Source organism: Delphinapterus leucas, chromosome 15 (assembly GCF_059928025.1).
Source record: "Delphinapterus leucas isolate spDelLeu-1000000601 "Yukka" chromosome 15, BTC_Dleu_Yukka2, whole genome shotgun sequence".
In the NCBI taxonomy this organism is placed as follows: domain Eukaryota; kingdom Metazoa; phylum Chordata; class Mammalia; order Artiodactyla; family Monodontidae; genus Delphinapterus; species Delphinapterus leucas.
In genome coordinates this window covers 67,957,023-67,984,971 of record NC_143143.1, presented here as the reverse complement: position 1 = coordinate 67,984,971, position 27,949 = coordinate 67,957,023, and the positions used below count along the sequence as shown (strand labels likewise).

The 27,949-nt window shown below is 48.5% G+C and overlaps 1 protein-coding gene and 1 non-coding gene across 2 annotated transcripts; both read right to left on the bottom strand.

The window, feature by feature from the left end:
* Positions 1-68: 68 nt before the first annotated feature.
* Positions 69-26,846, bottom strand: SACK1D (scaffolding CK1 anchoring protein D). The gene is made up of 4 exons (XM_022592415.2): positions 26,289-26,846; positions 12,755-12,922; positions 8,759-8,883; positions 69-5,889 (listed from the first exon to the last, which is right to left on the bottom strand). The coding sequence occupies exons 1-4, from the start codon at positions 26,763-26,765 to the stop codon at positions 4,977-4,979; spliced, it is 1,683 nt and encodes a 560-aa protein (XP_022448123.1). The 5' UTR covers positions 26,766-26,846; the 3' UTR covers positions 69-4,976.
* LOC115803418 (small nucleolar RNA U109) lies at positions 2,091-2,225 on the bottom strand. The gene has a single exon (XR_004024151.1). It is a non-coding gene; the product is annotated as a small nucleolar RNA U109 (small nucleolar RNA).
* Positions 26,847-27,949: the final 1,103 nt, after the last annotated feature.

Below are 27,949 nucleotides of genomic sequence, written 5' to 3'. Positions count from 1 at the left end.
AAAAGGATGAAGAGAGACAAGAAGAAGAAGAAGTAACTGAAGAACCGAAGAGATTCACGACGCAGGAATGGCAAGGGAATTTTCTTTATTTGAGGAGGCACTGTTAGTTTTTGAGGCAGAGGACCTGAACATAGAACAGTACACAAAGGCTGCAGCAGCCGTTCAGAATGCAATACAGTGCTACCGTGTCATCAGTGACAAGAAAAAAAGAGCTACTACCGAGACATCACTGGATCGTTTTTTCAAGAGGGTAAATAGAACTGAATCCAGCAAGGAACAACGTGTGCCATCAGCGTCAGGCGTGAGTGAAATTGCAGCTTGCCCTCTGTCTCCTATTGCTGACGATCCTTCAGCTCTACCATCTCCCACCTCCTCTCCCTCCTCCAGTCAGTAACTCTTCTTGCCTGTTCACTCAGTGCCAGCCCAGCCCCTATATGCCAGCTGTTGTACCGTACTACCGTACTTTTCAAGGTACTGTACTGTAAGATTAAAAATGGTTTTTTTAATGTATTATTTCTGTGAAAAATATTATAAACCTATCACAGTATTGTACTATATAGCCGATTGTGTTAGTTGGGTACCTAGGCTAACTCTGTTGGACTTACAAATTGGACTTATGAACGCGCTCTAGGAATGAAACTCGTTCGTATGTAGGGGACTTACTCTTAACTCTAGAACTCTTGGCTTCCTAAGAAAAATCCTAACTGCCCTTGGGTCTTCTCCATGAAGCCAGATCAGAGAGTGCTAGCTATCCCCCAGCCTGAAAAGAGGTAGTTCTTTGCAGAATTGCCTTTCCTGAATTGTACTACACGGGGATTTTCCACTGCATCTAAGGTGTAGCCCTCGGCAACTTGTAACATGTAAACCTGTCTGGTTTGTTCACTTGCTTACAAATGAGCGGGTTCACACAAGTATTAGCATAAGCAAAAGTGTTTACTCAGCTCCAAGGATTTGGGTACAGAGGTGTGGAGAATCCACTAGAAGAGACTCAGCTAAATACTAGGGGAGTCTCTATGATGTTGCCTGAGGAATTTTGCGCATCTATGGAACTGGACAAGTTGGGGAGGGCAAGGTCAGCCAGGTGCTTCCTAGATAGGATGACTGTATGCTTGCTTTATTGTTCAAATTGGGATGCTTCGGAGAATGAAAGCAGGGAGTTCACGGGCATAAACTGGACCTCTGCCAGGCAAACTGCGGTATATTTCCAGGTCGTGTGGCACCAGGGAACCTAGAATAACAATGCCTCTGTGATCATACGCAACATAAGGTATGTATTCCATGCTCACGGAATACATTCAACTCCTTTATAGCTTTAGACAATTGCCCTTGTGGGGTCTGGTGTTTGGGCACACCCCAGAACATGTCATTGTGTTTATTATCTGAACACTTCACAGTATCATTTTTATGAGAATCCTTGTGAAAAATTCTTACCTGATCTTAGAATTGTTCTTCCTGTACCTGGAGTTACTTTAGCCTTATGGACACTGTGGATGGTGGATCTGACCAGTTTTCTCTTTCTGCCTTGGCTACTGAGAAGCTTAAAGTGTGTGGCCTGCCCAAAGTGAGTGTGTCGGTCATGGTGGCATGCACTGATAGCCTCCTTCCTGATTCTTTTTTTCATCCCCGCCCTCTGGTTTCCTTCACGTAACTTTTCACTTATGTGATCTTGTACCTTAGGTTTTCTTGTTAGTTGCTTGAAGTCCCATAAGTAAAAAACAGATACTCCCCAACCCAAAGGCCCACAGAGGTGGGGTAGCCATCTTTTCAGTTGACTCCTTCAGTTTTTCAAGCATGTCGACCCTGCCATCTGATTGGGTTGAACTGCAAACTGTACGGCTCTCTAATTCAAACAACTCATCAGGGAGAAAATAATGAGACAGCAGAGTCTGAACACTGACTATTTGACGATATTGAGAAATTTTTATCAAAGTTGTTTAGGTGTGATGGAGGTATTGTGGTTATGTTTTTTAATCTTTCAGACGTATATACTGAAATATTTACAGCCAAGTCTGTAATGGCCAAGTCTAACATTAAACAGATATGGACATATAATTCTCTCCCGGGGGGAGCAACAAATTTTTTTTTTTTTTTAATGTAGGAGAAATGTGTTACTACTCAACCTCTACTGTAAGATTGGCAGCCCTGAGAACTCCTTTTTTAACGTAGCATGTTATGGATGTATTCCTGCTTCCAAAGGAATGAGGAGCAGACATTTCCGCATGCAAGACAATAACATATTTTTGAACCAAACCGTCTGCCATACTCACCCTCCCCTCCCCTGGAAGTAGGGCCAATAAATCAACATTTTAAACAAGGACCCCAGCTGACTCTGATGTAGCTGGTCCTCAGATCTCACCTTGAGAAATTCCACCCTGTAATGATATTCTTTCCACACTCAAGAGCCAGAAAAGCTTTGCTTACTCTGAGAGACCAGGCCATTTTCTTAGGATTCCATATACCTCTTTTTCTTATTTCTAACCACTGGCAACACTTTCAGAAAATAATGGCTTTGCATCCTATTCCACAAAAAGAGGGCTCTGTAGTTTAAGTCAGTTTGTAATAGGCCATATACCTGCCCTCCTCTTGAGAAAGCCATGATGATAATTACCTCATTTCAAAGTCTGAGTAGTCCTGCAACAAAGAATCCTGTTTAAATTTATTTGATCCATTTCCCATACTGAACGCAGAGACTTTTTTATGAATGCCTATTAAAAGCTCCACAGAACACACTGAGTGGAAATTTCAAACGTACCTATATTTGTTAATGAGCTTAAGTTTTAATGCTTTCAGTTCACCACTGCATTAACTACCATCTCTCAAGGTACACCCGGGAATCTCCTGGCGGTCCAGTGGTTACAACTCCATGCTCTCACTGCCGAGGGTGCAGGTTCAATCCCTAGTCAGGGAACTAAGATCCTACAAGCCACGTGGCATGGCCAAAAAAAGTTTTTTAATTAGAAAAAAAAAAAAAAAAGGAACGCCCTCTAATGCCTCCATATTCCCTGTAGAGAAATAGTCACATCACAGAGCACTGAACTCAGAAACTGAAAACCTGTGGGTAAATGCTTGTGTCACCATTTACCAATCATGTGACCTTGAATATGCTACTTCATCTGAGCTTCAGTTCCTTCACCTGAAAACAGAGAATAACAGCTGTCCAGTCACTGCATTGATGAGAGGGTCACCGATAGCACATAGGAGATTATCTAAATCTGTAAACGGTTTCAAATAACAATGTTTGTTTGAGGCTTGGGCCAGAATTGTTTACAACAAGACAGGAACCAGTTGTCCTGCCTGCTTCCCGGTCCAAATTATGGCACTAACCCAGCAAATAACCTGGTGACTGGAAGGGAATCCTGGTGCACACGTGGAAACCCGCAGGCATGCTCAGGATCTGGATGCGTTAGCACGTGTCTGTGTGGCAGACAACACCCTCCCCTATTACAGACCTCTTCTGCTCCAGTCAAATCAGAAGGAGGAAGCCATCACCTAACTCTCTTCATTTCATCTGCACACACAAAGGAGACTAGACAAAAACAGGATTCCATAGGCATACCAATCCTGATTAGCAGGGTGTAGAAACCAGTCGCATTGCCTGCCACTGGACTAGGAATCTGGGATAATTGTCAGTGCCCTCTTTCGCCCCTACTCCAGGATATTAGATTGCTAAATCATTGTCAATACACCCATCTGATGAAATTAGGCTCATGGGGCCACTACAGTTAATATCAGGGTGAATCCAGGAATGAACACTGAGACCTCCTCTGGCAGAGAAGAACAGAACTAAGGTCCTTGTTTAAATAGCTCAAGCTTTTTCTTTGAAAAAGACAAGCTAGAGCACATGAAGAAACCTGCGATTTCCGGCAAGTTTCCTCATTCAAACTATAGAGCTAGTGACATCAATATTCATATCGCTAAGGCAAGTATGACCCTGACGCTTGTTTTCTGTCATCTTTTTTTATTATTTTTATTATTTTTTTTAAATTTATGGCTGTGTTGGGTCTTCGTTGCTGTGCGCGGGCTTTCTTTAGTTGCGGTGAGAGGGGGCTACTCTTCGTTGCAGTGCACAGGCTTCTCACTGTCGTGGTTTCTCTTGTGGACCACGGGCTCTAGGCGCTCGGGCTTCAGTAGTTGTGGCTCACGGGCTCAGTAGTTGTGGCTCGCGGGCTCTAGAGCACAGGCTCAGTAGTTGTGGCGCACGAGCTTAGTTGCTCTTAGATGTGGGATCTTCCCGGACCAGGGCTCGAACCCTCGTCCCCTGCACTGGCAGGCGGATTCCTAACCACTGCGCCGCCAGGGAAGCCCCCATCTAACTTTTAAACGGATATTTTCTCTTTTATAATTTGGATCATCTACTCCTCCACCCCAAGACTATTTTAAAACAAACAAAAACTGCACTGATAGATATTAGGTGCACATGCTTGTAACACACTCCTATAGTTAAACAGAAAAGTGCCAGAGAGAAGAAAAAAACAAAAACACGGACACGAGCAACCACCAAACAAAAGTTGTTTACATCTGTTTAAAGCTAAGAACACAGATATCCTAAAGAAGAGATAAACACTTAAGAAACAGAGTTTTGAGTTTTTTCCTAAACAGGATTTTGATCATGAAAACTAGCGTTCCAAACCTCGAAAAAAATAGGGCATACAAACCTAGAAAAATGCAACACATATTTTATCTCTTATCTGAATTACCTGAGAACACTGAAACATTCTCTTGAAGAGAGATCAGTATTAAAATCGTGCCAAGAAACTGTACCCATAGTGTTGAAACCATAAAACCAAGACCTGGCTTATACATGATAAAACAAAATAAAAATAAAGCACATAAAATAATATGCAGTTTACAGAATTCAAAGAAAATCAGGGTGAAAGAAAGGCAGTTAGGACAGGAGACATTCTATAAAGTGGGATGCTCCGACGATGTCTACTGCAAGCCCAGGTGAAGCCAGGCGCCCTGAACGTGTGGAGCGGTCACTGAGAGGAGGGATAAAGCGTGATTTCTCTAACAGCCAGCAAGTTAGCTGATGATCTGGGAAAACTTCCAGAATTAAAACTGAGGTAGTTTTCAGTAAGGAACGTTCTCCTTGAAAGCATGGCCAGCGCGTGGTTGAGCCGGGACCTGATTCCGGCAAAGTGAATCTGCCGCTCTTTATTCAACTTTCTCAATGAGTCCCTAGAGCACAGATCCAAGTGGGGGGTGCTCCAGTACTTGGGGTGTCCAGGTGTGACGACGTCATTGGCTCTGAGGGAAGTCTGGGAGCCGATGGAGCTGGCCACAGAGCCTTGGGAGGACAGAGAGGCGGAAGACCTCAAACTGGAGGATCGCGACACAGACGTCTTTGATACTGCTGACCCCTCTTTAGCCTGGGTTCCCAGAAAGGAGAGGACATTCTCGTCCATGTCAGTCTGGGTGCCAGTGCACACCGTGGCCATGCTGGATTGTGTCCCCACGTCACTCATGCTCACGGCGGGCGTCTCCTCTCCTGGCTCTGTCTGAGTGGTGGCATCGGTCGCCCTCCCGCCCTCCAGCCTGTCTCTGCGGCTGCTGAAGCAGCCCTCCTCACTGATGGTGGAGGCCTCAGAGTCCTCGCGCCCGGCCTCTGCCTGGCCCTCCTCACAGCCCAGCTCGGCCTTCCTGGGGCTGCTCGAGAGCCTGGCCAGCCGTAGCCGCAGCAGGTTGCCCAGCGTGAGCTCCTTGCACAGTGGTTTCTGGTTGATGAGACGGTCAAACCTACCGCTGATCCGGAAGCTGGACAGGAGTTTGGAGCTGATGGGCTTTGACTGTGCGTACAGTATTCGGAACTCCAGGTCAAAATGTTCAACCACTTGGCCGGACAGAATGACCAGGTTGCTGCTGTTTAATTTGCCATCCGTCCATGTAAAACTTGAGGATTAAAAACAAACAAACAGAAGCTGGTAAGGATGAGCGATCTTCATTTACTTATTGTCAACCTGAATATAAAGCCCAGATATCCTGAGACATAAGTCACAACTCTGGTGACAGCACACCTACCATGTAGTGTGAATGCAAGTTGCCTTAACACAGTACATAACCTAGGAATGCGTTAACACAAGAGTAAAAAGGCCACTGTTCAACCAACAGGCTAAAATTTACACTCCTCAGCCTCAGAGTTGCTAAAAACTAGAAAGGGCTCCTAAAGCACTTAGGCCAGCGCCCTTACCATGAGAAGCGAGGAAGGTGCCTAGCGACAACACAGGGGGAAGCTAGTGGCAGAGCCTAGACTGGGCCCCGGTCCCTCCTCCATGCTGCCCTTTTCACAAAGGGAGACAGGACTGTCATTCTAATGATGACACTGTTGCTCAACGCACGTTTAGAGCTGACAAGTGGCCGTGCGCCCCTGCCTGTCCAGCGTACCTCCTCCTTCCCATGGTAACAGAACCCTGCCCCCTCCCAGCGCAGACAGCTTCATGTATGCACCCTCTCCAGTCACAACAGGGGTGGGCAGGTGAGCCAGGCTGGCCAGAGTATCCTATCCCCTGGGATGCGGGGACCTATGCAGGGTGGGCATGTGAGCTAGCGAGAGCCAGGGAATTTTGCAAGACAGATACCAGTGCAGAGAGAAAGAAAGTCTCCCTCTTCGAGAAACAGCTACTGAAGGCCACGTGAGGAAGCCTGGATCTTTGCCTGCAAATGGAAAGCCTGACAGAGAATAAAGATCAACTAGAGAAAAGCAGAACCAGGCGACTGTGTTCTGATGAATGCATGGCCCCTACGTCAAGGCGAGCTGAAAACAAAGGGTCCCTTTCTACACTTTCAAGTTATGTGAGCCAGTAAATTCCATTCTGCATACAGTAGTTTGAGCTAGCTTTCTGCACTTGAAGTCACCGCACTGATACAGAAATTCGTATCAGGAGTAGGGTGTTTTACATAAGAAATCATAAAACATAGTAGCAACTCTGTCTCTTGCAACCAAGAACCTAGGCTAATGCAAATTCACCTTGAGAGCTGCCTTCAGAGCCTGAAAAGAAAGAAACCCTCAGTGAAATCATGTAAACAGGACACCTAACACCAGGATTTTACAATGTCCTCAACAAACAGAAGCCATCCTCGTCCTCGTCCTCAATAGTAGCATATTTCATTTGTAGGGGGTAATTTTTATATTTTATATTTTTTTAGAACAGCCAAAAAACCATTTGGAGCTAAGTTTGGGTAATACAGATAAATCCTACTTCGGGTGAAAATCTAGTTTCCTCCTGTTATTTCCAAACATCTTATGAAAGAAAGTCTCCAAGAAGAGTTCAAGTTTTGTTCCAAGCAATGACAGTACTGTTTGAAAAGAAAGACACCAAGAGTTCCTTGATCTGCTGGCCTCATCCTGCACATGCCTTTGCACACCCACCTTTACCCAGGGCTGACACATAGTTATCACTCAGGGATGCGTGCTTCTTCACAAATATGTTTTTCTGGGGCTTCCCTGGTGGCGCAGTGGTTGGGAGTCCGCCTGCCGATGCAGGGGACGCGGGTTCGTGCCCCGGTCCGGGAGGATCCCACATGCCGCGGAGCGGCTGGGCCCGTGAGCCATGGCCGCTGAGCATGCGCGTTCAGAGCCTGTGCTCTGCAACGGGAGAGGCCACAACAGTGAGAGGCCCGCGTACCGCAAAAAATATATATATATATACGTTTTTCTATCCCTCTTTTTTGGGGGGCGGGGGTGGGCTGTACAGCATGCAGGATCTTAGCTCCCCAACCAGGGATCAAACCCATGATCCCTGCAGGGGAACTGCGGAGTCTTAACCACTGGACCGCCAGGGAAGTCCCCGTTTTTCTTTTTTAAACTGTAGAGACACACTTCACGTATAACATCAAGAGTCTAACACAGAGGTGGCAGGACACACCACCATCAGAGAGACCTAAGTAAAAATGGTGTATCTTGGGCTTCCCTGGTGGCGCAGTGGTTGAGAGTCCGCCTGCCGATGCAGGGGACGCGGGTTCGTGCCCTGGTCTGGGAAGATTCCACATGCCGCGGAGCGGCTGGGCCCATGAGCCATGGCCGCTGAGCCTGCGCTCCAGAGCCTGTGCTCTGCAACCTGTGCTCCGCAACGGGAGAGGCCACAACAGTGCGAGGCCCGTATACAGCAAAAAAAAAAAAAAAAAAAACGGTGTATCTTAACCTCTGGAGATTGGTGTTTACCACTCTTTGTCTCCACCCTCCATTCAACTTCCCTGCTCTCTACCCTCAGATGCCATGCCAACGTGAGACTTCAAAGGTGGAGCCAGAAGCATGGATCAGTACTTTCTAGACTAAAGCACCAAATCACAAGGCTTGAAGCAAGGTGAAGGATTAAAGTAAGGGGGCTGCTTCAGCTGTGCCCTCTGCACTGAGGCTGATGCCTGCAACTGCCCTTCCCTTAAAGTGGGCAGGGACGTGGGGGGTCAAAGGCCCCAAGGAACAGGAGTTGAGACTGTTCCTGTCTCTGTTAACCCCCAATTCATCCACTGCAGTCCTGGCTGAGCCTTGAATCTAGGACTCCCTCACTATCGGGTCTCCAGGCAAGTTTCAGCCTCTGTACTTTAGGTTTGTGGACCACGAGGCAGGGGAGGGGATCCCAGCCCGACCACCTTCCAGAGGAGGAGGCTTTGATTAACAAGCTCACACACACACAGATGCACACATAGCAGAAGGCTTGCCCATAAAGGCTCACACTGAGAGGAAAAAGCAGCTTTTACCTTTATATAGCACACTTCCTCTGAAAAGTTTAGATTAATAAGCATGGACGAGTCAGAAACTCACCTGTAGGAGCCTGTAGCCACACGAATGCCATCAATCAGTGTGAACTTTTCATGAACCTTCCCAACAATTTTAGTTCCTGACCTTGCATAGTAAATATTTCCTGTAATCGTCCGAACTGTCATCAGCTATTGGTGGGGGAAGTGGGAGAAGAAGAAACGAATGATCCAGTGAGCACATGACAAAAGAAGCCTTAGTTTACAATTTCCAAACAGACAAGCTTACTAGCAGGTCAGTGGTTCACGGTCACCATTCGGTAACAACACCCACAGCACGCAAGCCAGATGATTCTCAGGACTCAACGCTACTTAACATTTAGTTCATCTTCTTGCATGCGTTTTTATGCATGCATACTTATTTTTGAGACCTTCGGTTCATGTGGACACGTGCTCTAGAAGATTCACTTTTTGGAGACACTAAACCATAGAATCCAAGAAATGACTTTGAAACAAAATGTGGGGGGATAAAATCATCAAAGAAAACATGCCAGTGACAGATAACATTTTAACAAAGGTTTAAAGAAGCTAAGCTGATGTTTCTCCTCCTCTTTAGTTTAATAGCATTGCTAATAAATAATAGCCCAGGACTCCCCTGGTGGCACAGTGGTTAAGAATCCGCCTGTCAATGCAGGGTACACGGGTTCGGTCCCTGGTCTGGGAAGATCCCACATGCTGTGGAGCAACTTAGCCCGTGCGCCACAACTACTGAGCCCCCGTGCCACAACTACTGAAGCCCGCACACCTAGAGCTGGTGCTCCGCAACAAGAGAAGCCACCACAGTGAGAAGCCCACACACCGCCACAAAGAGCAGCCCTCGCTTTCTGCAACTAGAGAAAGACCATGCGCAGCAACAAAGACCTAGTGTGGCCAAAAATAGATAAATAAATTTATTTTTTAAAAAAGTAATGATTAAACACTATAGCAAGACATAACAACATCCAAAGAAGTGAAAACCTTCATCTACACAAAAACCTGTACACAAATATTCATAGCAACTTTATTCATAACAGTAAAAAACTGGAAACTACCCTAATGTCCTTCAACGGGCGAATGGTTAAATAAACTATGGTTCAACCATACCATATGATACAGTTCAGCAATGAAAAGGAACAATCTATTGATAGACACAACAATTTGGACAGATCTCAAGGGCGTGAAAAAAAGCCAGCCTCAAAAGGTCACACACTGTATAATTCCATTTACATAACATTCTCTAAATGACAAAATTACAGAGATGGGGAACAAATTAGTGGTTGCCAGGGGTGAAAGATGCAGGGGAGGGCACGGAGAGGGGAGTGGATGTGACTATAAAGATGTAGCATGAGGGAGATCTTTGTGGTGATTGAATAGCTCTGTATTCTGTTGGCAGTGGTGGGTACACATATGTATACATGTGATAAAATGGCACAAAACAATAGACACACATGGTACCCATGTCAATTTCCAGGTCCTGATATTGTGCTGTAAGTTATATAAGGTATAACTATTGGGGGAAACTGGGTGAAGGATACATGGAAACCTCTATGTACTATCTTCGCAATTTCTGTGAATCTATCGCTACTTCAAAATAAAAACAAAAGACAAAACAAAAAAATTAGGGCATAGCATAACATTGTTTCTGCGATATTCTTACCAAAATGCGTAATATGAATTTAACCATGGGGAAACATCAGATAAACCCAAATTCTACAGAAAACTGGCTAGTATTCTTCAAAAGCATCAAGACTGTAAAAGACAAAGAAAGAGAGGAACAGCTCCAGATGAGAGGAAGCTAAGGAGAAATGACAACTAAATGCAAGATATGGTCCCAGATTGGATCCTGGATAAGAAAACCAGCATTCATGGAATGATGAGTGAAATTTATCATGTCTACAGAGTAGATAATAGTACTATATCAAGTTTATTTCCTGATTTTGAAATTTGTACTGAGGTTTGTAAGATGTAAACATTTAGAAAATTTGGGCAAAGAGTATCCAGGGATGCCTTATATTATTTTTCTAACTCCTTTGTAAATAAAATTATTTCAAAATGAAAATTAAAACAAACAGACAAAAAACCTAGAACCTTCCATAGAGGTGCACATGAAGCTGGCAGGGGAGGGCTTCCCGGGCGATCCCTGAGCAGAGCTTCAAAGGGTCAACATATAATAACAAGCATAAAGAATATCACTGTGGGCAGATTTCAGTGTGGTTTTGTGCATCTTTCCCTTTGGAACTTACCTGAATGCTATGTAGGCCTCTGTGATTGTGGTCAAAGCACTTTTTTTTTTTTTAATTTTTAGTTTACATTGGAGTATAGTTGATTTACAATCAAAGCACTTTTGAGTGCCTGCACACAAACGTGTGACCAAGCTCCTGCAGGGAGGACACCCAACATTCTGGACCAGCCGCAGCACCAGGGCAAAAGAAGTCACCCCCACTTCTTCTGGTGAGGGGCAGGTTCACCAGCACACACAGGCCCTGGTGAGAGAAGCCTCCATGGCAAAGTGGTGCTTCCCGAAGAAGTTAAGACATGATGAACATGGGTGAGGCCAAAAAGACAGATCTCCTTTTGACCCTTCCTAGTGGATCCAGACACCCACGAAGGCAGCAACCAACTCAGCAGGCAACTGAGTCAGCAAATACTCCTAGATTTCTGCTGAGTGGATGAATCAGAGCCAGTCACTCGATCAAAGTCGTGGCCGGGCTATTCTGTGATCTTCCTGCTGCCCACACACAGCCTCAATTACAGCAAGAGCACCTTGAAATTAAACATCGACACCTTCAATTTCTTCACCAGGCTCTGCGGCAGAGCAGGTATGGACTAAACATCTGGTTAGATGACGATGCACTTTCCAGGCCTGACTTGCATTTCTCTTGGGTCCACCTGACACATTTTTAAATTGACTGTCACGTCACAGGGCTGACTGTTTCATTCCGTCTCCAAGCTCCAAGGCTTACCTCCATCATGGATTTGCTTTTAAGCACTAGTGACAAGTTAGTAGCTACCTAATTAAACCCAATCCTGTTTCCTCTTGAGGGAGAACAACGAACAAGAGCTCTCAAGAGAAGTTAAACAGTCAAAATTGTGTAAACCAAATTGCTTGATAATAACAAGGCGGTAAGTTCAGGTCCCCTGCGCGGTAGCCTATAGAACCAAAGTCCAACCTCTTCATTCACTTTGCTCATCGCCTTGTTTCCAGTACCTGGAACAATGAGTAGCTCAGAGTAGGTGCTCACATAGGTGAGAAACTAAGTTGATGAATTAAGGTGATGAACCAAGTTGATGAATTAAGTTCTGAAGCTCTTAAGTTGCTTAATTTTTAAGAAGTGAATGGTGTAATAAATGACTATTTTTCTTGCCTTTCTACTAAAGAGAACAAGCTTGCTAAGTTACATAACCTTACATTTAAATACTTAAGCTCAAATTACTTTCATGCTCAGAGCAAAGGACATAAAAAGTCTAATTTTATAATAATGAGAAACGAGAGGCAGCATGTGACAGTGACTTAAGAACACTGGGGCTGCAGGCAGGCCGACAGATGGGGAAACTCCATCCCACTACTTTCTAGTTGTAGACACTGGGCTCTTGGTGTCACCACTTCCTAATATGAAACACAGGTATAACGCCACTCACCTGATGGGGCTGCTGTGAGGATTTAAGTTGCGTAACATTGTCAAGAGCCTAGGACAGTGCCAAGGACACAGCAGGACTCCGTAAACGGTGGTCCTCACAATTAAAATTGGAGCCTACCAGTGCTGCAGTCAAACGCAGCAGCTTCCAAGGCAGCATCTTGCCATCAACAGACAAGCTCCCCATTAAGAGGCATCGTGACGTGAGGGAGAGGCCAAGGTCTGAACCTGACTCTGTCTTTCTTTCCTGTGAGGCTTCAGGCAAACGACTTTTCTCACGGCCTCAGGTCCCTCCCTTACAACGGGGAGACCACCACCAACGGGGAGGTCACGGGTGCTCAGTCATTATTTGCTGATTGTGGTGAAACTAGAAAGAGTGTAACACAAACCTTTTCCTCTTCAGGATGAACTTTCATATCCATGCACATATCCAAAAACTGAGAGAGCAGGGCCTGGTCCAGAAGGATGTAGACAGCAACTCCCTGTTTCCGACAGATTTCCTGCAGGTCTCGGAAGATGTCAATGTCCGTGAAAACATCCATAACCACTGCAATCACCTAGGGCGTGGGGCAGAGAGAAGAGCCAGCGGTCAACCCACAAGGACACCACCTTACAGCTCGTTGTCCAGACTCTGGACCCCATCTCAGAGCTGAGAAAGGATCCCTGTCCTACAATACTCTTCCTTCCTTCTCCTTCTGCGGTATCAGTTTTCTTCTCACCGTGGACTCTTGTCTGTCTCCAAAGACGCTCAGGCCACTGTATGCTACAAATCTGGACTTGACCCAGCCACTCTCCTCCACACTGCAAATTTCTCAAAACTATAGATTCATCCACTACTTTGACCTCCTATGAACTTGTTCCATTCAACTCTCTTCCTTTACTAAAACCCCCGTCTCACAAGCTCAGCTCAGACCGGCAAGATATCTAGGTTCTGCAGCTAACCCACCATCATTTTAGACACATGGCTTGTTGCCCATGTCTGTAAAACAGGTATGTAAAAACTTAAGAGTCTCTCTGAGGCCCCCCTTCTGGGTATACCAGTCTCCAGGTCTGATTTTATTGTCTGGTTTTGGATCATAATATGGTTTTCTATTATAATCTAGAATGGGCCACCTCATCCACCACCAACTCATGGCTTGAAACTGACTGAGCCAGGCAAGTCGATTCTCCCACCTCCTGACTCTGTTGCTTCACATCACCTCTTCATGACGTCTGCTCCCTCCACCTGTCAGGATCTAACCAAATGGCTCCCAGAGCGCCAGCCCCTCCTCTGTAAAAGGTGGTATCTGAAGTTCTCTGGTATCTGTCCGCAGCACAAGCCCGCAACAAGAGCACGGAAATATGTCCTAAGGATGCTGCCCTGCAGCTTGGACCAGTCCTTTCTGCTCCCCAACGACCCGGCTCCATTTGTGCCTCCTAATCAATTTTCCCCACTCAGCACACAGTACAGTTAAGGGCCACCTCAGCCACGTGGCCTTGCGTAGATTACAGCTGCTTCGAAAGCCTGTTTCCTTCGTTGCAAAATAGATTTGTCGTGAGCATTAAATGACTAGGCCACATCAAGTGCCCATACAAGAGATCCCTCTGGTATCTGTTCATTGATTCGCTTGACCAGTCCAGAGCTTAAGCCGTCCAGACAGTTCAGCGCAGGGAAACATCTCCCAGCTCCTGGCTTTCCTGCTTCAAGAGAGGCCGCTCCAGCAGCAAAGCCTCTAATCACACCCTCTGCAGGTTTGAAAGCATGGCCGTCAGCTAATTCCTGGCAGGTCTGCGGGGGAACCAAAACATGCGGGTCTCGTACAAGCCCCTGCATCAGGTCAGAGCCAGGACTGTCACCTTAGGAAACCGCTCCCCGAAGCCAAGGTTTGGAACTCTTCTGCAGGCTGGAGCTGCAATGCACCACCCTCCTCGTAACCTCATCAGTAAAAACATGAGTCTCTTCCAATCACATTAAATCCTTTCCTGAACGTTAAGGTGACTGACTTACAGGTCTGTGAGAGCAGAGGCCCCTCAACAGGACTGATTCATCTCTGGGGGCCCAGAGGACTCAGGCCAGTAACCGAGAGTCATTACCCCTTAAGTATTTGGGTATCAAAGAAGTGCAGAGGGGCTTCCCTGGTGGCGCAGTGGTTAAGAATCCGCCTGCCAGTGCAGGGGACACGGGTTCGAGCCCTGGTCTGGGAAGATCCCACATGCCGCGGAGCACCTGGGCCCGTGCGCCACAACTATGGAGCCTGTGCTCCACAACTACTGAGCCCACATGCCACAACTACTGAGGTCTGCGTACCTAGAGCCCGTGCTCCACAAGAGAAGCCACCGCAATGAGAAGCCCGCACACTGCAAAGAAGAGTAGCCTCTGCTCGCCGCAATTAGAGAAATCCCGCGTGCAGCAACGAAGACCCAAAGCAGCCCCCCAAAATAAATAAATAAATTATTTATTTTTTTAAAAAGAAGTGCAGAGACAAAGAGACGATTTTACTGTCCATCTCTAACACCTCAGAGTCTTGTCCACCAGGAGGAGGGACCCAGAAATGCCAGCTCCCAGGAAGTCATTGCTGTGAGGGAGTCTGGGAAAGACAATTTATCTCTCTGGTTCCCTTTCTCTAATGTTGCCAAAGCCCCAGCTGTGAGCTATTCTTGGCAAAGGGTACAGCTAAACCCCACTGGAGACAATGATTTAGAAAATAAAAAGTGTTCCTTCTAAATTGGTGGCATCTTCAAAAGTTTATATCCTCCAATGCATTTCTATACATCCTATTTGAAGATGTATCTATCCCACTAATTCAGGCCAAACAACTTATTGGTTAAAAGGCAGAAAGGCGTGGGCACAGTTCCCAGCTCTGTGGCTTACTGCTGTGTGACTCTGGGCAAGTTGCTTAATCTTTCTGAGTCTCAGTTTCCTCCTCTGGAGATACAGATAATATCATCTAGCATCCACATCACAGGGCTGTTGTGAGGATGAAATGAGACAAAGCATGGAAAGGGCTTCGCTCAGGCATGAAATAGGTGTTCAAATGCAGCCAGCACCTCAGAGTCTACTGTGGGCTGAACCCTGTGCTAGGTAGAAAGATGGCTATAAAGGATTCGACATGCACCTGACTTACCCACAAAGAGAGGACACAGGCTGCAGGGAAGGAAAATGATACTTACTATAACAGGCAAGGAAATCAGGGGAACGCTTTGGGGGAGGGGGAGACAGTAAAGCATCTCCCTTGCAGGCGTAGACCCAACACAGGCCCTCAAATGTTTACCAAAGGAGAGAAAAGGAGGATTCCTGGAGGAGATGGCCTTTGAGTTGAATTAAAAGTCAGGACGATTTGGACAGGGGAGAAGCAAAGGGGAGGGCATCCGGCAGGAAGCCACATGATGACAGAGGAAGATGTAGGAAATGATGGGGTAGGTCCCAGTCTGGCTGGAACGCAGAGTATGCACGAGAGGGAGCGACAGGACGTGACTGAGAGACAGGTGAGTGTGCAGGAGCATGGAAGGCCTTGGACGCCAACCAAGGTGTCAGGATCATACAGGCCGTGGAGGGGAGGAGGTTTGGGATGAGTGATGAGTTTGGTGATGAACCCAACAGGACAGAAGAAGCTGATGCTGGAAGTGTTGGATGGAGATGTGGCCCCCGCTCCTGCAACATAGGGCCACATACCTAGGTACCTGAAACACAGTAGGCACTTAGGTAGCTTTTTAGGTTCAGCAAATGTTTAGGAGGACTAAAGACTGAAAGAATAAAAATCAGTGATAGAGGTTTCGACGGTGGGCCAGGCAGGAAGCCATGAGGGTCACAGAGAAGGGAAAGAGGCCCGTGGGAAAGGTAAGCAATGTTCTCCCTGGGATGAGGGAGGAGAGATGGGGGTGGAGGGAGGCTGATTCAGGTCCACACAAACAGGAAACAGAAACAGAAACAATCTTGAGAGAGAGAGAGGTTTTGAAACTGATTTTGAGGTGGCAGTAAAACCTCATAAAGGGGTTCTGAATACACACATGTGAGAATGAATCGAGCTCATAAGAGAAAGTGAGAGAAAATTAATCCGGGGTCAGTCCCCGTCCTCAGGAGAGACAGGAAGTGAGCGCGACGGGGCCGATGGACGTGCACCCAGGTGCCACCGGGACACAGCCGAGGAGCTGGAGGGTTGCTGGAAGCAGGGCCCCAGGAGCGGGGCCCACAGCATAAGGCGCCTGCCAAACTGAATTTTGATTTATCATTTAACAAAACAATTGTGCAAACACCACCTTTGTTAGGTAGTGAGTCAGTATCTAATTTGCTGTTAGTTTCATTGTTTGGTTTTGAAGCTTCAACCTTTCCTGTGTGTTGAAAATAATTGGGTTTGAACGCCCACGGGGTACTTAGAGGGTAGATGGAGATGCTTATCCCTCTGACTCCCCCTGCATCCAACATCCCCTCCTCTTTCTAGAGCAGGACCTTTTAAAAGACTTCTGGAGGAAGAACAGCCCTATGGGTGGAAGCAGTCAGCAGGAAGGCCCGCCTTCCTTCCAGACCCCATCCCCGCTCCCCCTTACAGGAAGGCCCGCCTTCCTTCCAGACCCCATCCCTGCTCCCCCTTACTCTCTGCCCTCAGCCCCACCCCACCCCCGCCCCCATGCAACCAAGCCCGGCGCAGCTGAACTAGACCTGGGGCTTCTCAAGTCTGTGAAGGGACAGACTCTTCTCTGAACTGAACAATGACCTGGGCTCATTTGCTAGCCAGCTGAGTGTCTGCTTTACAGAGCTGGCCACATCTCCTAGGTGTTGGCGTCCATGCTGCAGGCTGCTGGGCCCTAGAAGAGCACCGGGACTTGAAAGCGGTCATCACTCCCACTCCCTGAGTCATACTGCGGGATGGACAAAGGAGAGACACATGGGCAGGCGGGCATCCCATGCTCATCAAGTGCCCACATGGTCACGGTGGGTATTGCCCTGTCCCAGCCTATGCTACAAAGAGCCTACCCGCTCTCGTAGAGGTGGAAAGCTCTGCAAGTGGTGGCTTGTGAGTGTCCGATCCAGGGTCAAAAGCCCATCTGCAACTCAGCACACGTTGGTCCTAACATGACACCTAAAGAGGAAACACCCAGCTGTCGGAGCCTGGATGGTTGGTCTGCTGCCAGTCCCCATGCTGTTCCTGCTCTTCTCCAGCCACATCTACAGCAGCCACTCCTGCATCAAGTCCCATGTCATCATCGCCGGTGACAAAACCTCAAGCCTTTCCTCCCTCAGTCACTCCTAACCGTCCCTCGATGATTTATACCATGGGACCCTGTGATCCACGTGGTTACAGGTAGCAGTCCCCGGGGTATTCTGCACAGACCCTGTGTATGTTACTTTTCACACAGAACTGAAATCTTTTCTGTTTGCCAGAAGCTCTAAAGAGGTATCCTGAGATTTGAAAACCCCGTTAATTGTTATCTCCAATTTACTGATAAGAAAAATAAAGCGTGCAGAGGTTCGGTGACTTGTTCAAGGTGACACACTTAGGCAAACGCAGGAGCTGGAATTTCAGCCCAGCTGACCCCAGAGCTACCTATTAAAAAGTGTTAGATTGGGACTTCCCTGGCAGTACAGTGGCTAAGGCTCCATGCTTCCAATGCAGGGGGCACAGGTTCGAACCCTGGTCAGGGAACTAAGATCCCACATGCTGCACGGTGCGGCCAAAAAAGAAAAAAAAAGTGTTAGATTAAACATTATTGCAAACAAATCTAATGTTCCATCTTCAAATGATTGAAAGCTTAGACTAAATTCTGGAAGGATCAGTAGAGTATTCCATAAAGTATATGAGATTGAGCCCATCACAAAGGATGATCACTAAGAACACAAAACAACTTGCAGAGCGAACGTCAAGCACCTTGAAATGCCCTAGGACAGCCCGCACTTCTTTCTGCGGGCAGTTTTGCTGACTAACTCCGAACTGACTAAATCAGGAAACCTTGGGAGGCACAGATGCTACATGAACAGGCTACAGAGCTAGACCTGGACGTGGATGCAGGCTCCTCCACTTCTCATCACCGTGTTCCCTCTAGCAAGTTACTTCCATTCTGTTGGCTTCTACAACATGCAAATAATGCTACCCACCTTGTAGTGTTTGCAGTAGGTTTGGTCAAGAGAGAACACTTGACAGTTCCTGGCACCACAGAAAGCCCTTATATGGCAGCTGTCATAGTCTTAGTCCTAATTCTGCCACCGACCCTGGCCAAGTCATTCTACCTGAGCTCGGCATCCTCAAACACAGCTCCTCCGAGCTCTATCATCTGATTCACACACCCTCGATGGGCGGGGCAGGGCTCTGAGCAGGCACTTGAGCAGCCTCGAGGGGCTACTCAGGGTCGGTCATTCCTGTTCTCATTCCAGCTCTTCCTCTGCCTGGAGCAGGAAGTCTGTGTCACTCACCCCTTCTCACTGCACCTCAGTTTCTCTCCCTTCCCACCCATGGTCATAAAGCAAGGACACATGTGAGAGATGCTTGGTATTCTACCAAAGGTCTACACACGCGCAAAGATGCATCAGCCTATCTGGTGGTCAACAAGAGCCTGCCTGCTGAATTGATCACGCTGACTGAGTGACACCCGACTCGACTTCATTCAAGTCCCCAGGGCTCCTGCCTCTTCTGGAGACCTTCTTGCCAAAAAAAAAAAAAAGATCTATATTTTCACCCCATGTATTACAGATTTTTAACAGAACAGAAATTTTCTCCTGGAAATTTCTTTTAACATCTTTAAATAATGGGGCTTCCCTGGCAGCACAGTGGTTAAGAATCCGCCTGCCAATGCAGGGGACACAGGTTCCAGCCCTGGTCGGGGGAAGATCCCACATGCCACGGAGCAACTAAGCCCGTGCACCACAACTACTGAGCCTGCTCTCTAGAGCCCGCGAACCACAACTACCGACCCCACGCGCCACAACTACTGAAGCCCAGGTGCCTAGAGCCCGTGCTCCACAACAAGAGAAGCCACCGCAATGAGAAGCCCGCACACCGCAGCCAAGAGTAGTCCCCACTCACCGCAACCAGAGAAAGCCCGCGTGCAGCAACGAAGACCCAACGCAGCCAAAAGTAAATAAATTTATTTTAAAAATTAAATAAAATAAAATCTTTCAATAATGATCTTGATATCAACATCAGGGTTTAAAGACAAAAAGAACGTCAATTTCCACAGCAAAACCTAAATTCATTCGTGCGTGTTGTTTTCTCTAAGTTTCATGGGCTCTTATAAAATTAGCAATTTAAGTATCAGATTAAATTGCCGATGGAGCCTCTATCTGCAGAGTGGCCTGAGGCCCCTCTGGGAAGGCAGGGGTGGGTAAACCAATTTTTCAATGGCCCCAGGGGTGCAGGGACCAGCCACATACAGCAACATTTCCTCTGCACTATTCCAGCATGAAGTACACAGGCGGGCTGGGCTTTTTCAAAGCGAGGGGAAAGCATCAAGAGACGTTTTGTGGGGGGAAGGGGCTTATCATCGGGAGTTATTTTTTTTTATAATTATGTAAAACATCTGCCTGGCTCCCAAGTCCAATCGACAAAACAAGCTACATCCAGAGACACCTAGCTTCCATCCTTGTCCCTTCTCTTCTGCCCTCCCCACAAAGATAATAACTTCAACTAGTTTTGGGTTTCTCCCATTTTTTTAAAAATATAAATAAAAGTATGCATGTGTACACATACTCATTTATGTTACTAAACGGAGTACATGTATGTGTGTATGTGTGTATACATATGTATATGTATATGCTCATACCCCCCCTGTAGATAAAAGGCAGTGTATGATACGCGTTGTTCTAGACCAGTGCTGTCCCAGCAGAAACTTCTTAGATGGTGGAGGTTCTGTATCTGCACTGTCCAACATGGCCGCCACTGGCCATAAGCAGTGATTAAATACTCGATATATGACTAGTGCAATAGAGGAACTGAGTTTTTTAATGTATTTCCTTTTTTTTTTTTTTTTTTTTGCGGTACGCGGGCCTCTCACTGTTGTGGCCTCTCCCGTTGCAGAGCACAGGCTCCGGACGCGCAGGATCAGCGGCCATGGCTCATGGGCCCAGCCGCTCCGCGGCATGTGGGATCTTCACGAACCCGTGTCCCGTGCATCGGCAGGCGGACTCTCAACCACTGCGCCACCAGGGAAGCCCTGTATTTCCTTTTAAGTCACATAAATTTAAATAGCCACAGGTGGCCAACGGCTGCTGCATTGGTCACTGCGGTTCTAGCCACTTAATCGTAGGAAACAGAGCTAGTGCTCATCCCTTTTCAGAGCTGCTAGGCGCTGCACTGTGCAGAAGGATCCGTTTACTCACCAATCTGCCACTGACGGATGTTTGAGCCCTTCCGGCCTTTTGCTGTTATAATCAGTGTTGCAACAAACAGCCAACTGCATAGGCCTATTCATATTTTTCGCCAGTGTATCTTTCGGACAGATACACAGGCATGGAACTGCTAGGTCAATGGGTAAATACAACTGAAATTTTGCTGAATATTGCCAGATTCCCCTCCAGAGGTTCTATCATTTGCATCCGGACTTTAAAAAAGCCAGTAGGCCTACTACTTTTCTTCCTGAGAGAACTTATCCTTTATCCATAAAGGAACCAGAGAATAATTCTGCAGCTTCTCTACTGCCCAATGGATGCCAGGTGAAAAGAATAAAGAAATGAAATGGCAGACAGAAAACAGAATAGTGGTTGCTGGGGGCTGAGAGGAGGAGGGAATGGGGAGTTATTGTTCAGTGGGAACAGAGGTTCCTCTTGGGAAGATGAACAAGTTCTGGACCTGGATGGTGGTGATGGTTGCATGTGGTGATGGTGAATGTCCTTAATCCACTGATCTGTACACTTTAAAAAAGTGCTAAATTTTGTTACATATATTTTACCACAATTAAAAAGAAGAAAGAAATGAAATGGTGAAAGACTCCGAAATCCTTAACCTGACACATAGAACCAAAAGGAAGGGATAAAAAGCAGCCACACTTAGTCTAGTGGGCAGCATCTCACGCATCGGTGAGATTTCCTAGGACAGTGGTTCTCAACCAAGGGCAATTTTGCCCCTCAGAGGACATCTGGCAATGTCTGGGGACACTTTTTAAAATTGTAAAATATATAACATATATAATATTTCCATCTTAACAATTCCTAAGCATACAATTCAGTGGCCTTAATTACATTTGCAATGTCGTCAGCCCTCACCACTATCTGTTTCCAAAACTTTTTTATCACCCCCAACTGAAACTCTAACCACTGAAGCAGTAACTCCTTCTTCCCCTGACCCCCTCCCCAGGGGAGACATTTTTGAATGTGATGACCATTTTTTGGCGGGGGCCAGTGCTTCTGGCATCCACTGGGTGGAGGCCAGGGATACTACTCAGCATCCTACAATGCACAGGACAACCCCTCAGAACAAAGAGCGTTATCCTGTCCAAAACGTCAATAGTGATGAGGTTGAGAAAGCCTGCCCTGGGATCCGAACAGGAACTGCTCACACTGCACAGGTTCAATTGCAACTCAGAGGAGGACTGTGCAAGGCCAGGAGGGCCTTAATTTGGATACATCCACGAGCACACCAGGGGCCTCCAACAGATTCCTCAGCTGTTACTCCTCCTAGGAGGCAGGACTCTTTGTCAACACAAGGACAGCTTTTTACAAATGCTCAGGTTGTCAAAAGGATGCCCAAGGGTGAGGTCATAGCAAAAGTGCCCCTTTGGAACAAAAGCTCGTAGGGAATGGGCGGCTGGTAAGAGCGATGGCTCTGGAGAGTGCAGGACCTCCTAGCAGGGCGAGCTTTGTCTGTGAGCTCCCATCCAGACGCTAGGAATATCCCAAGAGCCTCGGCAACAGCACATCACCAAGTAAGGGCACACAGCACTTCCAGGCAAGGTCTCCACTCCCAGCCGATCTGTGGGGGCCAGAGCCCAGCCCAACGCTGATTCACATGGCAACAGAGACAAAGAAATGAATGACTCATCAACAAATACAGTAGTGCAGGGATAGATTCTAGAGTATGTGTGTAAGGGGGAAATCCTGTGTAGTTCAAAATTCTCCTAAGAGCAGACATCTCAGCTCTCAAGAAGTCCAAAGGGGGAAAAAAAAAAAAGAAGTCCAAAACAGTACTTCCTCCAGCTTTGGTGAAGCTCAACTGAGCACCGAGTCAGCTTGCATTCAGAAGCCACGCTGTACATAAATCGTGTGTTTCTAGGTGCTGTACCTCACTCAACGTAGCAGACCCATGCTTTGAAAGGTGCGCAGAAACTGAGCCAACGGCAGAACTGGCAGGTTCACAGCCCTGGTCCCACCTACCCTGGGACAAGTCCTTGCTGAGCAGACAGGCAGGCAAACTCACTTGCTGAATGATCAAAGGTACACGTGAGAGGTCTCCGCTGTACCTACTGAGCACTATTCGGTGCCAGAGGCCCTACAAGCCTAAACGACTCAAAAGCAACATGAGTCCTGGATGAGGACCCATCCCAGAACCATCCGTTGAGGCTGCAGAGCCAGCATCAGACACCACCATTTACCAAGTGAGACTGGCTTCTTGTGCCTGTACCCTGACTACTCCAGTCTCCTTCCTGCCAAGGGGAGATCTAGTCCTGTCATCGTCATTTTCCTTTTTCTTCAATACGCAACATGGAAATTAAAAGTTCAAATCTTAAGAAACCCTTAAAAAAAACCCAGCTTACTGAAAACTACCAAAGCACCAACCCTCCCTCATGGCAGGGGGCCCTGTGGAGTGGTGAGTGGTCGAGAGCCCGGGCTCAGGGGCCAGGCAGACGGGCTCATGCCCAGCTCTGTCCCACACTAACTGTATCTTGGGAAAGCTACTTATCGTCTCTGTGCCTGGTCTCTTCTTAATTGTGGCCTCCTTTTAGGTTGGGGAGGGTTAACTGAGAGAGTCCAGGTAAAGGGCTTAGCACAGAAACTGACCCTTTAAAAGTGCTCAATCACACCGTCAAGCGCTTTCGCCATATGAACACAGACGCAGAATGGCTTCTCATCTCATCCGGAGACAGCCTGAGACCTACATCTCCACAGTCCTCGCCGTCACAGGTACTGGACTTCAAAGGATGTATTTGGAGTGACACAGCCGCTCCTGTGTACACAACCCACACCTCTACCTGGAGCAGCCGCACTGGACCAGCCACCAGATTAGCTCTCTAACACTTGTCTCCTCCACAGATTTCTGTCCACCTGGGGACAGTGACGCCTCCTTGCCTCCACATGGCACAAGGCAGAGCGTGGTGGCTGATAGCGGTTAAGAGATGCTGTGCCTCGGTTTGAGTCCTGGCTCCGTCATTCCCTGGCTGTGTGACCTCAGGGCAACTTAACTTCTCTATGCCTCAATTTCACCAGCCTCAGAATGGAGCTAACAATCGCACCTACCTTAGGGTTACTCGGAACAGTGCCCGGCAGAGAAAGCACGATTCTGTTTTGGGGTTTGGGGTTTTTTTTTTTTTTACATAAAAGAGATGGTGTCTGAGACCTCAAGTTTAGCGTGTCTCAAATCCCACTCACCTCCCCATCCCTACCCTCAGTCTCATTCTTCTCCTGTATTCTAATTTCGTGGCATCACCACTCACCCAAGCTAAAAAAACTCAATTCTTCCTATACCTTCTCCTTGGCCTTGCCTACTTTCCTGCCCTCTCTCTCACTACCCTTCCGGTCCATCGAATGACCAAGTCCTGTCAATTCTACCTAAAATTCTTCCCCTGCCCGAGCCCCAGCACTGCCTTAGCACAGACCCCCTTCTCAAGTGTAGATCCCTAAGCCCCTCCTTATTACCACCTCTACTCCAGTCTTGCCCATCTCTAACCCATCCCCCTTCCTGCTCTGGCCAGCATTTACTGCTCAGGAACCCCAATCTGATCAGCTCCTCTCCTCCCTTTAAACCTGCGATGGCTCCCCACTGCTCCTTCCAGTAGCGTGCGAAGCCCTCGACAGTCTGGCGTCAGTCTTTCCCTTCAGCCTCCTCTCCTACCATTAACTCCCACATACTCTCTGCTCCAGCTGTGAGGAACCTGGCTGCCTCCCAAAAGGCCAGGTGTTTTCACACTTCTGGGCCGGTCCCTATCCTCTGGTCTGGCAAGCCCCACCCATCCTCTTGGACCCAGCTCCAAGGTCACCATCACCCCTAAAGCTTTCTTCAGCCTGCAGCAACTTCCTCACTGCTTCCCGCCAGCAGACCGTCAACTCTCAAGTGCAAGCAAGGATCGTATCCTTTACCTGTGGCCCCAGCCCCTGGAGCACAGTGTCCAATACCTAGTAGGCTCTGAATAAGCAAGCAATCTGGCATATGGCAGAGACACTGAAAATACTCATCAGATTTAAAGGTAACGTACCACCTTTCTCAGTTAAAACTGCCCAGGTTCCAAATACAGAATCTTGAACATATAAGTGTGAAGCTGGACTAGGGCACAGAGCACGGCAGGAGGTTCTACCCAGGAATGCATTACAGAATGCCTACAAGACAACGGTGTCTGAGCATCAGCCTTGAGCCCCTTCTAAGACCAGCATGAGTTGATGGACAGTCTTCCCTCTGGTCTTAGCTCCAGTGCCCCTCCACTACCACTAAAAATTGGATGTAAGCAAGAGGATAGGGCAATTCTTCTCTCTTTCATGAAGACCCGTTCATTACTTTTCTCAAGTTCCAAGTGCCCAAGTTCTCCCCCTAGACGTGATCGTTGGGAATGCACACCTATCCTAAAATGGTGTCTTTTTCCATCTTTTCAATCTTCCCGCTGAACCCACAAGTGTCTGTTGCATCAAAAGGACCCTCAGCACACCCAAAGCACCGCAAGACTGATAATAGCCTAGCTGGAGCCCACAAAGGCAAGGCACTAGCCTACCGTACCCCCTACCCACTGCAACCCCACCATCAGGCAAAGAGCACCCGGCGCAGGGACACTGGTAAGTCAGGGCTTGTCCCTTCTTGGCTACTTCAACTGCCTTGATGCACAGATATCATAACCACAGTCAGACACACTCAGGTAGGAGCCCTACCAAGTCTTACCATGGCCTGGGGCTTTACCTGCCATGTCTCTGGCACAGGCAGACAGCCAGGAAGCTGGGCACTGCCAGTCAGCAAGCGAGGTGGCATTTGATCATGGCTCTGGAGGAATGAGTCTGCTGCCACACCCTACCCACCCCTCCCACCTTCTGGGCTGCATTCTTCCTCCCAGACCCCTAGTACCCAGCACCCTGCTGCAGTCTCATCCCGGCTGGCAGAGAAACAAAACCTCCCACTGCACCCCAATACCTTGTCACACTAAGAGTCAGACAACTGCACCAAAACCCACTGTGAAGAGAGAGATGACTTAATGCAGGGGTATCTGCATTTTTTTTTCCAGCTTATGGAAACGCAAACTCCCTTCCCCACCCATTCACTGAAGGAGCAACTTCCCCTCCAGGCCTGCAGGAGGAAAAAGGGTCGGGGGTCACTTTGCCACTCTGGTATGTATCTGCTTTCTACAACAAAAGGCACGTGCAGGTGACTAGCAATGATAGACTCCTAATGCCCCGCAGTTGTCTCTGGGGACAACTTTCAGGAATTTTCCCCTAGGTTATGCGCTTCTTAGGTATTGCATCTCCTAAGAAGCTCCTGAAAGCGGGATCTAGAGCTGGCTGACAGCCAGTCTGACAACTGGTTTTAACTGAAAGCTGCAACTAGCAGGACTTCTGATCACCCTCCCAGGGAATGTGAATGTTAGGAGTTGGAACTTGGGCACAATCCGCCTTCTTGGGGACCGAGACTCCTCCCACTCTCCCCTGCCACGAGGAGCGGCCAGGGAGGAGATCGGGGATCCGAGGGGATACACGCAGAGTGGGGCGAGTCGGGACCCCGGGACCACCCGGCTCGCGCTCCTAGCAGACCTCAGTTTCCCGTTTTTGAAGGGAGTGTCCCGTCGGACCGGGGACCGAGGTGACCCGAGGAGCCGGGCCACGGCACTCACCTCTCGCGCCGAGCGGAGCTGCTGGCGCAGCGCGTCCTTGCAGCCATAGGGGCCGCGGGCGCCCGTGCCGCGGGGCTGGAAGTGCGCCTCGACGCGCGTGGCCCCGCGGTAGGCGCCCTTATAGAAGGAGGGCCAGCCGAGCTCCAGCAGCGGCGGCTCCAGGTCCGACTGCTCGGGGAAGTAGGTACCGGAGGAGCAGTCGTGCGACGAGCCGAAGGAATCCTCGGCCCCCGCTGCCGCGCCCTCCTCGCCGGGCCGCTCGGCCGCGCCTAGGATGGCGCGCACCTCGTCGGGGTTTAGGAAGCGGCCGAGGCGCTCGCGTCGCAGGAAGGCCGCGAAAGCGTCGGGGCCGCCCGCCACCAGCTCCTCGAGCGCCAAGCGCCGCTCCTCGCTGTACAGCTCGGCCGGGTTGGGCGGCCCGCACGGCGACAGGCAGGCTGCGGGCAGTTCGTCCAGGCCATCGGACCGCAGAGCCATGGCGGCGCTCTGACACAAGACGGCTCGGACCACCACGGGAATGCAGGACACTTTATAGGCACCTTTGAATCTAACCGGCCCGCGCCATTGGCCGCACCGCCCCTCCCTGGCTCTCCCATTGGCTGCCTTGTTGTGACGGCAGAGTCCGGAAGCAGTGCATGCCTCTACGACTCCGCCCCCTTAAGTGCTATTGGCTGCCCCGCGGCGCGGCCCGGCCCCGCCCCGCCCCGCAGCCCTGCCCCACCCAGCGCCTCCGTAGAGGCCGGGGACTGCGGCTGAGACCACGTACTTGCTCCGTGGTTGCTCAGCGGAATTTAGTCTTGGCGACTACGTTCCTGTTCCGAGGTAGCGTTCCTGCTATGGTCCTGCGGGGAGCCGAGTTCATCAAGATCAACTAGAGAGCAGATGTCAGGCCTGAGTGGCCGTGGTACCCGGGGCGGTGGGGCAGGCAGGGAGCCCGAACTGAAGCCGGAGAGCCCGACCACAGCCATCCTCGCGCTCCCCCTGCCGGCCGCCCCACAGCGCTGCCCTACAAGGCCCAGGGAGGTCAGAAATGTGAACTGGGAGGAAAGGCTGGGACCTGCTGGGGCACACTGACCCACTGACCGTGCTTCTCCGGGTCTCTCAGAGCTTGGGTGAGGCCAGCCACTCCCCAGTATTGAAATCATTCATTCATTCGTTCAAAAATACCGGTCCGTCATAATAGCCACTCCTTTGATTACACCTTCAGGTAGCTTTCTCTTCTCTCACCTGATCGTTTTCTTTCGTTTTTAAGATTTATTTTTTTGATGTGGATTATCTTTAAAGTCTTTATTGAATTTGTTACAATATTGCTTCTGTTTTATGTTTTGGCTTTTTGGCCGCCAGGCATATGGGATATTAGCTCCCCAACCAGGGATGAAACCCGCACCCCCTGCATTGGAAGGCCAAGTCTTAACCACAGGACTGCCAGGGAAGTCCCTCACCTCCTTGTTTTTTGCCTGGCAAAACCCCAAACCTGGTTAAACCCCACTCTCCACCTACTTTCCTCCTGCACCCAGGCTGCCATACAGTGCAGGGGAAAAGAAAGACACAGTCATGCCCACCAGCTGTGCCTGAAATTCATGGTCTCAAGTGGGCCCTTAAGGTTGCCTGCTAGCCTCTATTTCCCTAACTTCTCTCTACCTTTTCCTCTCTCATTCTTA

Bases quoted from the DNA above. Each gene is read 5' to 3' on its own strand.
- SACK1D (XM_022592415.2), bottom strand. From the start codon at position 26,765: ATGGCTCTGCGGTCCGATGGCCTGGACGAACTGCCCGCAGCCTGCCTG. The intron at 12,923-26,288 runs GTGAGTGCCGTG...CCCACGCCCTAG, and splicing joins AGCTCCGCTCGGCGCGAGAG to GTGATTGCAGTGGTTATGGA. The intron at 8,884-12,754 runs GTTTGTGTTACA...CCCCACCAATAG, and splicing joins TTCATCCTGAAGAGGAAAAG to CTGATGACAGTTCGGACGAT.